This window comes from Perca flavescens, chromosome 6, assembly GCF_004354835.1.
Source record: "Perca flavescens isolate YP-PL-M2 chromosome 6, PFLA_1.0, whole genome shotgun sequence".
In the NCBI taxonomy this organism is placed as follows: domain Eukaryota; kingdom Metazoa; phylum Chordata; class Actinopteri; order Perciformes; family Percidae; genus Perca; species Perca flavescens.
Genome location: NC_041336.1, coordinates 17,975,737 through 17,988,910, shown reverse-complemented (window position 1 = coordinate 17,988,910; position 13,174 = coordinate 17,975,737). Strand labels below are relative to the sequence as shown.

Below are 13,174 nucleotides of genomic sequence, written 5' to 3'. Positions count from 1 at the left end.
TTAACAAAAAGCCTTTTAGTCTTCAATAGGTTAGTGAGTACACAGAGTGGCATTTTGATAAAATCCCACATCGCCAGAATGTGAGATATTGTATAAGCCACATTAAGGCTATACAGTGCCAGTGGGAGTGGACAATGGTGCTTTTACAACATGAAATGAAAAGGCCAAATTTGTCTTCATATAATTCACAGCTCTAGACCGTCTGAGTACAGAGTTACATCATACTGTACCTACTGGAAAGTGGGGTGAGGGCTATGGAGCTCATATTTAAAACCTCCTGTGATTTCATTTATTGCAACAAGATGTATTAAATTTATATAAAAGAGCAGACGGTGATATAGTACTAATACAGAAATATTTTTTTTACAGGAGGTACACGAAGGGCAAGGAAAATATTATGTTTGGTTAAGGCACGGCAGCCACTGATGCATTGCAATCATTGTAATATGCACATTTCACCACCAGGAGGTTCAGTGGCTTCTCAGTTCTGAGACAAAACATGAAGCCTTCACTCAAAATATAATAAGCCGCCCACACTGTCCAACACCTGTAACCGTTAATGCACTATATATCTGCTAAGTAAAGTGAAACCCCCAGTTTTCATAAATTAGGCTCAATTTATTACACCGACTGGAGCTGAGAAAGACACATTTGACAAATTAAACACGACAAATTAATATTCAAATTGCAAATGTATGAGTGTGAGTCAAGGCGTTCAGGGCCTTTGATGGTCCTGAGCAATTCTGCGTCCTACATGCTCTGTGCACACCATTGCCATCCTTAAATATCAGAGAGGCACAGAGCTGGAAGTATTCACATCTCTGTTATTATAACGACTGAATCAAATCCAAGTTTACCTACGGGTACCAATAAAGTAACCTGAACCTGAAAATATCCAGACAAACAAACAAATGGGACTGTAAACAGATAATTGGAAGTAAAGTGGATGTAGAATTGTCTGAAGAAATATAGGCCATCTCCTTTGAATAAAGCGTACTTTAGTAAAAGAATATGTATTACAATTAACAAATGTCATATTACTATATTCATTCATAGCCTACATATATTTATATACAAATGTATTCATTTTGATTGGCTGTTTTTTCATGCATCCAGAGCCATAGAGATATGTCTAAATATGTCTTTCTCTATCACTCTGCATGCATCAATAACCTACCTGTTCCTATGCTTAACCCTAACTAATAGGATCTTGAATAACTAATACAAAGAGACAGACTAAAAGCTCCCAACATGTTTTTTTTTTTTCACATTATGCTATGTATTTATTAGTTATAGCTAAAATATATATTATTTCTCGGATAAAATAGGCCTATAAGATATTAGCCATTATGCAGCCTAGGGAGAAGTCCTGAACCTCCCACTGAGACTGCAACTTTTGATATAATCGGAAAGAGTGTTGTGGAAGTGGAATAGACACTAATTATAGGAATGTGTAACGTTTGTGGAAGAGGATTCCCCTTTTTCCGAACGGTGAATCCGCTGTGTGTGAGCCCTATGCAGCCGCCGCTAGTGCTACCCGGAAATATTACAAGGGCCGGAAAGGACCGATGTTAAGGGAGCACACGTCACTCACTTTTACCCAAAAATATTATCACCGACCATCCAAATTTTCTCGGCCGTCGAAATCTTTAGTGAAAGGTCCCTGTCGACGCAAACGGCCGTAATCAAATGGCAAGGAGACGCCTGCGGTATCCGTCGGCGTTGATTTCTTGTGGAAACCGTGTAAGTGTTCATGCAGCTCAGCATCAGTGAAAATGGCTCTGGCTAACGACTGGAAAACAGCACGCAGAAATGGAAGTGGACGATAGCTAGCTAGGCAGTTAGAAGAAGGCGTGACAGGCCTCATCCATCTGCAACTCGATGCGTAGGTAAACATTTGTCGAATATATGTTACGCATTATGTATATGCTAACGCCAGCATCGTAATGTTAACGGCAGTGGGCATCTTTTTTATAATGTGGGTTGGAAAGATGGCTAACGTTAGCTACAGCGGTTATGTGGTTTTCTAGAGCTTTGCGTGTGGGACCAAATGGCTATGCACGCCAAGCCAGTGTAAAATATGATGCTAAGGAGAACCGTGAAGTTTTGCATGCAAGCGCGTCCAATGTTTTCTTTTTTTTTTTCTTCCAAATGTGAGCCAATACTATTACAGGATGCCTCCTCGAGTGCATCCGTTATACTTGCGCCTGTAAGACACTGCTAATGTTTACATTGTGCAGCGGGTGTGATACTGATGTTAATTTGAGCATCTCTGCCCTTCTTCACAGGATTGGTGATTTTCATTAAAATGAGAGGCGGTGAAATATGCGATAGATTATCTCCCTCATCTGCCAGGGGAGCTCACTCCCCACTAGGTTCATCGCTTCGATTAGAGGAAACGGTAAGTTATTACGAGGTGAGCAAAACGAAATTCAAAGTGAGAGATTTTACCGTAGCCAGTGCACGTTCAGCCTTTTCAGAAGTACAATAATGGGACATTTTAATGCAAACGACAACTTACCTTTTATGTAGTTTAAGACTAATGCACCACGCAACAGTTAAATTCTCTATTCTCCCTATTTTGGCAGTGAGAAGTGGATTCATGTAATTCAATTGTATAGGTTCATCATATTGTTGATAGCTGGGGTTATATTTGATATAATCCAACTTTAATGTCACTGCACATAGTGAGTACAGGTATAACAAAAACAGTTTAGTGCTATAGATATGAATACATATAATTCAAGGTATATGATGAATTATGACTACTATAGAGAATATGCAATGTGAATGGCTGTTACTTGATATCTACAGGCCAGTCATCCTCTTGGCCTACCCTAAGGTATTACACAGCACCTGATACTGGGTAATTACCCCCACTTGGCCTACTCAGGTGATTGACTACTACTAATATTACTTTGTTGACATTCATGAAAAGACAATCCCACATAGAGTATTTTTACATTATGTGAAGAATGAAACTGACGATTGTTTAATGTACTGAATATTTGTATGCCTTTGTGACTATCTGGTAATAAACAAACTAAAACCGAAATGAAAAACGTCAATGGCGATAGTATGGTGAGGTATGGGGCTAGAAATAGATTTCTGTTAGCACAAAATGTAGACAGGAAAAACTGTCAACTTCCTTGCGGCAATAAGTGAAGTCATGATTTGCAGCATTGCAATCTCCATCTATGCACTGTGACAGCATAGCTGGTAAAATGTAACAGGGACGCCACCAGTGTAAGTAGTGTGGGTAGAATACAAATAATCAGTTATGTACACACACACCTGCATTTAACCAAAGTGAGGCATCTGCTGTCTAATGTGGGTTTTAATGCAACACTGCTACACCTCTATGTATTCTGTCTGTACGTCTTCCTCGATAAACATTTGGTACTTGCAGAGATAGCCACGTATACTGTATTTTTACTGTACAGAATACAGTGTGAGATACTGGTAAGTCAATGTATAATATTGTCATAAATTGGGTCACTATGTCAAAAGTAGCTTTGTGGTGGGTCTCCTTTCACCACTAATTTACCTTAATGAACAGCTATATGCGTAGGCGGTAAAAATGTTGAAAGTAACTTTTGCCTCCTTAGTAAAGATGAACCTAATGATATAAAGAATTGGCATTCATGCAACAATTCTGGTTGTGCTGCAATCCAGCAGAAACACATCATGGTAAGTTATTACAAAACATAAAAGATGTTTATTAACATGTTAAAGTGGCTTATAAATTAAATAGTCTAGATTTGTATTTCTTCACCTTACATAAACAGAAACTGTAACCGGGCTTTGAATTGTATATTGGTCACGTTTCTCACTTAAACTGAGGGGCTAATTGGCTCACAATAATATAACCTTTGGTAGGTAAATTGCAGCATGAATAAGAAACTACTGATAACTGAAACTTAACATAACAATACTAATTTGTGGTATCAAATATAATAGAGAGAGAGAGAGAGAAAAACGGGCAAATTAAAACCTAATGTCAAAGTATTCTACTAAACTTGATTTCATTATACTCTCTCCAGTCAAGTATTGTGATTGGCAATTAAGGAAACTGAATTAATGTCAGCCATTGAGATCAATCTCTGTGTTTTGTAATGGTACAGTGCAGATATAGGTTTCTATAGATTCACCTTAATGGATGGGGCATTGTGTTATAGGTTAAAGGCCTATTAACAAGGCACAGTAAGTTAAATTTTATTAAAAGTTATAGTCCTGTTCCTCTCTATGACTGTCATGCCTTTGTGAATTGTGTTTTTTCAGCTGTAGGAACGTCTTGCCTGAACACGGATGAGGAATCTTGCTTAGATGAAGGATAATGTCAACGCTGTAACTCAAGGGAAACAAGAAGTCATTTGAACTGCTTCTCGATAAAAACTATTCTAAGCAATTTTGAAATTAGGTGGAACTCATCTACCTGTCTAAAAGACACTTTTACCCTTTGATCATAAACTCATCTTCCCGGCCACCCCACTCATTTGGAAGTAGAGTGTGGGCAGTGGATATTCAACAGGGAATAGCCGCACCAGAAGTAAACAATCTGGAGAGACGAACTTTAGATTTAAGACATACAAGTAGTGCTGGGATAAATAGTAGCATAACCGCACCCTTAGGGTAAAGTTTGTCTTTCACCAGTCAGTGGTGGAATCACTGTTGCCACTCCTAGTGCTGGAGGTTGGGCCCCTGCACCCCCATGTGCCAGTGAGTGGGAAATGTTCCAATTTGGAAAATACAATCTGGACATTATAGAGATGTTAAGTGGGCACCAGGCCCACCAGTTTAAAGGCCTTGGTTTAGATCGACAACTACAGCATCAACAGCAAGTTCAACTTCACCAGCATCAACTCCAGCAGCAGCAGCAGCAGCAGCAGGCTGAATCTTCTGGAGCTCTTCTGTCTGGACTTGGCTTGGGACCCCTGCAGGGGTCAAGAGGTAACGCCTTTTCTGATTCTGCCTCCATTTTTGCCAAGATGAGTGCCCCTCCTCCCCCACCTTTACAGCAACAGCCTTCCTCATCTCAGAGCTCTCGTTCAAAGTCAAGCAAGATGAGCAGCAGCAGCTCAAGCCATTCATCAGGCTACCCACAGTTCCTGCGCTCTTTCCACCCGTCTGAGGCAGCACTAGCACAGGAGCAGTTACACCCAGGTGTAGGCCGCTTTGAGCACTTTGCTGGGGGAAGTAGCAGTAGTGGGAGTGCTGGGGGGTTAGGAGGATTAGTAACATCAGCACCTCCGCCCCCTCCTCCTCTGCACCCTGGCCTCTCTGTTCCTCAAGTAACATCTGGTCCCTCCTCTTCCTCTCCTTCCCCTTCAACATCTGTGGCCACCTCTAATAACCCTTCAAGCAGCAGTGCAGTCAGCTCATTGGGACACCAGTTGGTTGGGGCCCAGTCTGATGCACGAAGCCTTCATCAACAATTTAGTTGCATGTTAGCTGCTAATCAGTATTTCCTGTCTGGGGTGCCCGCTAATACTAGTTTAGAGCAATTTCTTGTTCAACAGGGAACGCATAACCACTTAGGGATTGGTTTAAGTCAGGCAGCCGGGGAGCCTAGTACTAGCCTTGCTCCGCCTCCTGCTTTGCATTCTTCTCACTCACATGGCCACTCCACTCCCCAGTCACAGCAGGGTCCACAGCAGCCGCCCCAGCAGCAACAGCTTCCACCTCACACCCTTTCTCATCCTCACTCTCATTCCCATCACCACCCGCTCCACCCAGGCTCTCAGCCCTCATCACTGGGTGGCTTTGACTTCCAGGGCATCCCTGTACTCTCATCAAATCAGATAGCTTCTCTGATGCAGCAGGAAGCAGGTTTGCCACTCCCCTTGCCACTTCACTTATCTTTATCAAAGGATGATGGTAAAGGGGAAAGCAGTGGAGGTGGAAGTAGTAGTAGCGGTGGCAGTAGCAGTAGGAGGAAGAAAGCTATGGCTGGCTATTTGCCACAGAGAAAATCTGATAGCAATAGTAATAGCAGCGGCGGCCATGGCCATGGTAATCCCACCACTAGTAGTAATGGTGGAGGGCTTAGTCATGGTCAACCCCCAGCTTTAATTGGGAGTGGGGTTGGTATGTCAAATATGGGTGGATCCCTTCTTGCCTCATCATCTTCATCCTCATCAGTAGTTTCTTCCTCCTCCTCCTCTGCTCCCTCCTCCACTGCTGCCTCAGTACTAGTTACTAATGATTCTCACCTCTCTAAATCTGATAACCAGAGCTCAATGCAAGCCAACAACACAGAGTCTGATTCAGAGCCTGTTTATAGCTGTGGAGAGTGTGGCAAAAGCTTCCCCCACCTTTCAAGCCTTCGCAGGCATATGCGCATGCATGAGCCAACCACAGCAGGTACTAGCAATTCTTCCACTACTGGCCCAAACCCCATTCACATTAAAACACAGTCTGACCCAAGCCTTCCCCATTCGACCCAGGAAACTCCCCAACCCTCAACCAATTCTTGTCCTAGCCCAGACAAAATATTTCATTGCTCTGATTGTGGCAAAGGCTTTAAGAAAAAAGGGCACCTCCTGCAACATGGTGTTATACACTCCACAGCCCGCCCATATGGCTGCTCCACCTGCTCTCGGGCTTTTAATCGTAGAGAGTCACTGACACGCCATGAGAAGATACATGAGGAAAAGCCATTCCGATGTCCCGCCTGTGGTCGTGCCTTCCGTGAGAGCACCTCTCTACTCAACCATGCTGCCTCAGGCACCTGCGGCAAGCCAGGTAGGGGACCCAAACAAAGGGGCAGCAAGACAGGATCTGATGGTGAGGACAGAGTCGGGGGAGGGTGTGGAGGAGGTAACGGAGGAGGGGGAACTTATCAGAGCAATAGAGGGGTTATTTATGGGAAAACTGAGGAAGAAGATGGTGTAATCATTGTGGGGGAAGGAGAACCAAAATCAGGTTTAGGATGTGATGGTCTGTTTCAGTCTGGAAGGGGAGGGAATTCAAATGACAGGGACAGAACAGATGCTAAATACCCCACTGACTACTCTCGGAATCGTTACACAGGCTACCATGATGACCATCGTTCTCAAGGTAATCCATCTCCATGCTACTCTGGTGCCTCCCCCTGTGGAAGTGGGATGGCGGGCCCAGCTCTGAGAAAGGCACCCTTGGCTCCAACACTGCATCCACACTCACAGAGCCACAACCAGCATCACCATCCGCAGCAACAGCCCCACCTGCCCCTTTCTTCTCTACTGGATGACTCAGAGGATGATGTCACTAGCTCTGTCAATAATGCAATATCTGCTATAACCGCAGCTAGTAACAGTGGCAATAGAGGGGATGATAGGGGAGACATCATAGGAGGTCTACTAGGTGGTCTTGGTTTAGGTCCTCTGGGCTCACCTTCATCAACATCTAATATGGATAAGAATTTCAGAGGTGGTGGGAGCCAGGAGGCTATGAGCAGCAACCCACAGAATCCTAATGCTAAACCAAAACGGCCCCGCAAACCCAGAGCTAAGAAAGATCCTGCAGCTGGTGGACAGCCCCCCAAACGTAGGCAATATACCCCCAGAATGGGGCCCAGTGGCCTCCCACGCACTCACCTCTGCAGCGTCTGTGGTAAGGGATTTGCACGCCGTGAGACCCTACGCAGGCATGACCGCATCCATACTGGAGAGAAGCCCCATCACTGCACTGTTTGTGGAAAGTATTTTAGAGAGGCATTTCACCTCAGCAAGCATCAAACCGTTCACTCTGGGGCGAAGAATTACAAATGCAGCATCTGTGGGAAAGAGTTTGGTTACTCCCAGAGCCTCAGGAGGCACAGCAAACTCCACCAAAAAGGGGAGCTGGAAGAGGTGCCCACAACACCAGCAGTGGAAAACCTTAACAGCTTTAACTCAAACCCTCAATGTAGCGTGGCCCAGGACAGGAGCCAGAACCAAGCACCAAGCACCTCCTATTACTCCTACCCTCAAGACGTCAAGCCTCAAGACACCAATCCCCAGCAACAGCCTCCACCCCCACCCCACCCGCAGCCCCCACCTCCACCTCGACTCTACACCTGTGCTATATGTTGGAAGTCGTTCCGTCACCACTTTCATCTGACCGCCCATCACCAGACCGTTCACGAAGGTGGGGGTGAAAAGCTCTTCTGCTGTGAGGTGTGTGGGAAAGCATTTGCTTACGCTAACAGCCTCACTCGACATAGGCAATCGCAGCATGGGATGACCCGCACTGAACCGCCTAACCCGCAGGAGGGCGGCAGTGGGTCAGGAGACAACCGAAGTCAGAGTGATGTTAATCAGTCAACATCAGAGAGTGAGGCTGCCACCAATGCCCTGCTACAGATGGCTCCTTCCACAGAAGGCCACGGAGGGCAGAGTCTTAGTGTTGTCACTCATAGCCACCCACAGCCACCCCCGCAACCACCAGCTGGTTACTCTCCCCTCTTTTATGATGCTGCACCCCAATCTTCAGCCTCTAACGCTCCATCTTACTCGCAGCCTCTGCCTCCAAACTCTACGGTCATGGCCCCCCAGCACCCGCATTCCCCTGCCGGGGTTAAAGGAGAGCACATATACCCAGCTGGATCCCGTAGCCGTACACTCCACACCACAGCCCCGTTCCAGCCCCTCACGGAACTGCCCTCCACTGAACATCATCATCTGCATCAACATCATCATATCTCCCACCATCATCTTCATCATCAGTCAGGTACCCAGTCCCACCAACACCTTGACTGCAGCATCCAGTTATCACACGATGAAATGAGACGACAGAAGAAAAAAAAAAAAGTCCAACAGGAGGGAATATAAATGGGGATCCCAAGATTTAGTCAGATTCGATGCAAGCAAAAAGAAGAGAAAGATAAGTTGTACAATAAGAGGGCAGTTGAATAAAAAACAAGGCTCTCTTCGTTTGACAATTAGGCGAGGAGAAGGATCAGGTGGTGGTGGGTATAAGCTTGTCAACACTGGGGGAATGAAGGTGCAGATCCTCTCGTCTCTCAAAGTCCCTGTGAAACGCTTTGGCTGCCCTATATGCCCCAATTCTGTGTTTTCCCGTAAAGCGGGACTGCTAGTCCACAAGGCAGTTAAACACCCACAAAAAGCCTCGACCACTCAGGAGCGACTCAGGTGCAGTGTTTGTGGGAAGCAGTCTCACAGGCCTTTGGCAGCCTTCATCCATCGAGCCTCCCATCGTGCCAGAGGGACTTTCTCCTGCCGACGCTGCTCCACTCGCTTCTGGAATGCTACGCTGCTCTACAGACACAAGGTGTCCTGCCGCCGCAGGTCTAAAGGACTGCAGCGAGGAGATGCTAACAGGTTGAAGCTTTCAAAGAGACCAGGAGAAAGACAGGCCCAAGAGGGTCAGGAGGAGATACCATACCTACAAGGACAATACAGATACTGAGCATCCTGGTATCTGAAACAAGTGGCATACCAGGGGGGTATTTCAGTTCTAAAATGGGAAGGTGAGAAAAAAAGGGACTTGAAAAGGCAAATGCTGCCTTTTAGCAACATTTTACTCTCGTCTCTGTTGACATCTACTCTGCTGATAATTAGAATGAGTGAGTTAACAACTACTGTAGAGCATCCTATAAACTATCACCTGAAATTCTTCCAGATCACATTGGAAGGTGTTTTCAAAGACGTGACTGTTTTTCATAGGTTCATTAACCCCCTAAGTGCATTGACACTATGCTTGGCTGACACTGTGCAGTTACTAGACAAGTTTAGGTGTAATGACCTGCTAATGTATCTCTCTCCCCCATAACTAGACTCCCTGCTAAACCTCATGCTGTATGATAAACGTCTCTGCTGTGTACTTTGTCTTGTTGTTGTTCACTTAGAGGCTCTGAGGATTTTTTTTTTTTTTTAATGTAAAGTGCATATTATTAGGAGTAGGGACATGAGGACAAAGAACTTTTGTTGATAGTTCGTCAGTGCATGTTTGTTCTCTGGTCAAGTTTTTTTGCTGAGGTTGTGAAATAACTCCTACAGTATGTGATGGTTTATTCAGTATATCCCCAGAAGTTTGTAGTGGTAAACTTGATTTGAAAGTTGCTCTATATTCCCTAGTAATTGAATCACACATAGATAAATTGTCAAGGTTGCTGGTAATTAGCATTTCAAGGATCCCTCTCCTGCCAAAATGTACGAAACTTACAAAAAGCCTTGCTTAGTATGTTTACTTTCCTTCATTTATTTGAGATATTCCTACAGTAGCTTTTATACCAAGAGATTGAAAATAGGTTAAACAAGTGGACTGTAACACATGTTTATCTCATGTTATTTGTATGCTCTTTTTAGCAGTGATTATTTCTACAGTACTTCACGGTGTGTTTAAAGACAAGGACCTATCGTAATAGAAACAAATTTAATATTCCATGTATTTGTGTGTAACCCAATCAGTCTTCATGCCAATCTTATACTTAACCCCTTTTACTTTTTGCTGATTTGCAATCATATTCTTACTGTCAAGCCTTGTTTTTTTTTCTTCTAAAGAAAAATACGTTTTAAGTACATCATGTCACTTTATTCACATGAAATGTTCATACCCCTGTCAAGCCTTGCTTTTTTTCTTCTGAAGAAAAATTATAGTTTTAGTAGATTTATATCACATTATTTACTGAGAAGTCAGTAGTTGATTATATTTCAGCAATTAATAAACCTTAAGTGTAATCATTTGTTTTCCTTTTATTTCTCATTCAAAGTTACCCACTGCAATATCCAGAAGATGGTACAAACTGGTGGTCACGAGTACGTTGTAACCGTTACCAAAGTCAGTATTAAAGTTTTACAATTAAATTTAGCTTTATGTCCTATGTGAATTTCATATCACTCTGGATTAAATGGTTTTCAGGATGCATCAGAAACAGAATCCCCTTTTATTGGCCAAGTATGTGTACACATACAAGGAATTTGGTTTTTACATCACTCAATGTACACAGAAATAGACAACAGCTAGGAACAAGACAGCAAAGCTGGACAAATAAAAGGTAAAGACTAGACAGGAATACTATGTACACACAAGTAGCAAGGTGAAAACATAGGTGTATATTTAAATTATTATATAAATAAAGCACAGATGTTGAACAGTAACAAAAATAAAACCTTTATATGAAAGTCAAGTGTTCTGTAAGTTGTAAACTATACATATAGTGCAAAAAAAATAAATACTGAATGGATATACATGGACTGGATGATTATGTACAGTATGTGCATGCATACATGTCTTTATACTGTATATACAGCGTGTAGGATTTGTACATAATATAAAATTGGTTTATTAAAAACTAAAATTATATTCTATAATGGGATCAGTGGATGTGTTGGTATTACAGGGTTATTGATGGATTTAACTGTTCATCAGAATAACGGCCTTTAGGAACAAACTGTTCTGTGCAGTGTAGAACTGAGCTCCTGAGGCGGGTTAAACTTCTTGAACTGGCACAGGAAGTGCATCCTCTACTGGGCCCTGTTCTCATGGTGTGTATGTTGGATGTCCACTTTAGGTCCTGGGAGATGGTGGATTACACAGCAGACAGTACTGTCCACTGTGATATACCAATACATTTCATTAAAGTTCTTAGGCTTGCCATTGTGATTGGCCAGATTACTTCAGCGTAATTAAAATGTACAGTATATTATCACTTTACTTGAAATAAATGGCTGTGTAAAACTTCTCACTCTTAGCTCCACAAGATGGCAGTAAGCAACTCATTTATACTGTACTGTACTCTTGGCCTGGTGTGGATGAGTGTGGCAGTCACATGGATTTTTGCACTGATAGGGGGTGGACTGGAGAGGCTGAGTGTTGTATGGCTGTGTGAATTATGTGCCTGCCTGCTGTTTACTACAAGATTAATGTCACAAATTATCACTTATACTCTGTAATCTCACTGATTAATTAATGTGGTTTAAGGGTCAAATTAAATGCATGTAATTTTGCATTTGTGTGAACTATAGAAAATTATCTATAGTAAAAATCATTTGTTACTGTAGCCCTGTGTGTGATTCCAAATCAATGATTTCACCGCAGAAAAATCCAAGTCTTCGATAATTCAATGAGTGACACCAACCACAGTGTTGTGATTTACTAGCAGTTAGACCTTGAAGTGATAGTTGAGTTAATAGTAGGATGTTGTTGAAATTACTTTAAAGTCACAAGGGTATGTGTTTGCATTCAGATCGATGATAAAATCTATTTGTCTTGCTTTCATACATAAAATATGATGATTCATACCCACTGTTATTTTCCCAGGTGGTTACGATCTGAGGGGCCCACAGCTGGACCAAACTTCCAGTTGGATAGTTTTATTTAAAAGAAAAACAGAGGGGGTCTTAGGACTGTGTTAACTGAAGGGGCCCAGAAACCCCTACACACAGTTGTCGGCACTGTTGCATTTAGTATTCACATTTAGTGCACAATATTCATATGGACTCTGTGGGTTGGGAGCTGAAGGTTCTGTCAGCTATTTGCTTGTCAACCTCTACATGTCCAACTCTGGAAAACAAAACAAAGAGGTGAACTCCTGTGGCGCGCTATGGTTTGCATGTGCTCTCCCTGCAACTGTACAGTAGACTAGACTGCCCTCGCGCTTTTTGTGTTTCGAACTGGTCTCACGCGGCAGTGGCATACTCTGGGGGAAATCCGAGCGGGCGGGTTTATTCGACCTATTTCTGTCCAATAGGCGCTCGTCGTGGGCGGAGCGACGAATCTCCAAAGCCAATTGGAGTGAGAGCAGCGAGCGGCCAGGCATCGTCTCCGCGTGCCTCATACACGTGAGCCGCAACAGCTATTGTACGCCGGGAGGCAACGTGCTGAAGCGTTCCTCTCGCCTGAAAAAACGGCACAGTCACGTTTTCTTTGGATTACAAGGGAACTGGAAAAGCCATGCTGCACTTAGCCTACCTGATTTTTACAGAAAGCCCAAACTATGGTTTAATAGAGATGTGCAAAGGTTTGAGCCGCTAATCCTGACCATACATAAATTAGTTATTTCTGATGTCAAGGTCTACTAGTGTAAAGACAGTCACACACCAGGGGACTCGTCATACTAAGTCTAACACTCATGTATATCGTGATTGCTGCAGCATGAACAACCCAGTAGAAGTCACAGTGTTTGTACCCGCCAGACAAAACAAACAGCCTGCTGTCCTCTAGGTGTGGCACGAGGGTAGGTGTGTCTCTT

At 43.4% G+C, this 13,174-nt stretch overlaps 2 protein-coding genes across 2 annotated transcripts in view; both read left to right on the top strand.

Moving 5' to 3' along the window:
* Window positions 1-1,529: 1,529 nt before the first annotated feature.
* Window positions 1,530-10,785, top strand: LOC114557096 (uncharacterized). The gene is given in 4 exon segments (XM_028580388.1): window positions 1,530-1,885; window positions 2,289-2,401; window positions 4,282-8,788; window positions 8,790-10,785. Coding segments are annotated over 2 exon segments (4,659 nt in total). The 5' UTR covers window positions 1,530-1,885; window positions 2,289-2,401; window positions 4,282-4,730; the 3' UTR covers window positions 9,391-10,785.
* Window positions 10,786-12,808: 2,023 nt separating this feature from the next.
* dbpb (D site albumin promoter binding protein b) overlaps window positions 12,809-13,174 on the top strand; it is a 9,677-nt gene continuing 9,311 nt past the window's right edge. Inside the window, exon 1 of the mRNA XM_028580151.1 lies at window positions 12,809-13,174. This exon is cut by the window's right edge and continues 728 nt beyond it. The gene's annotated coding sequence lies outside the window, so the exon portion shown is untranslated.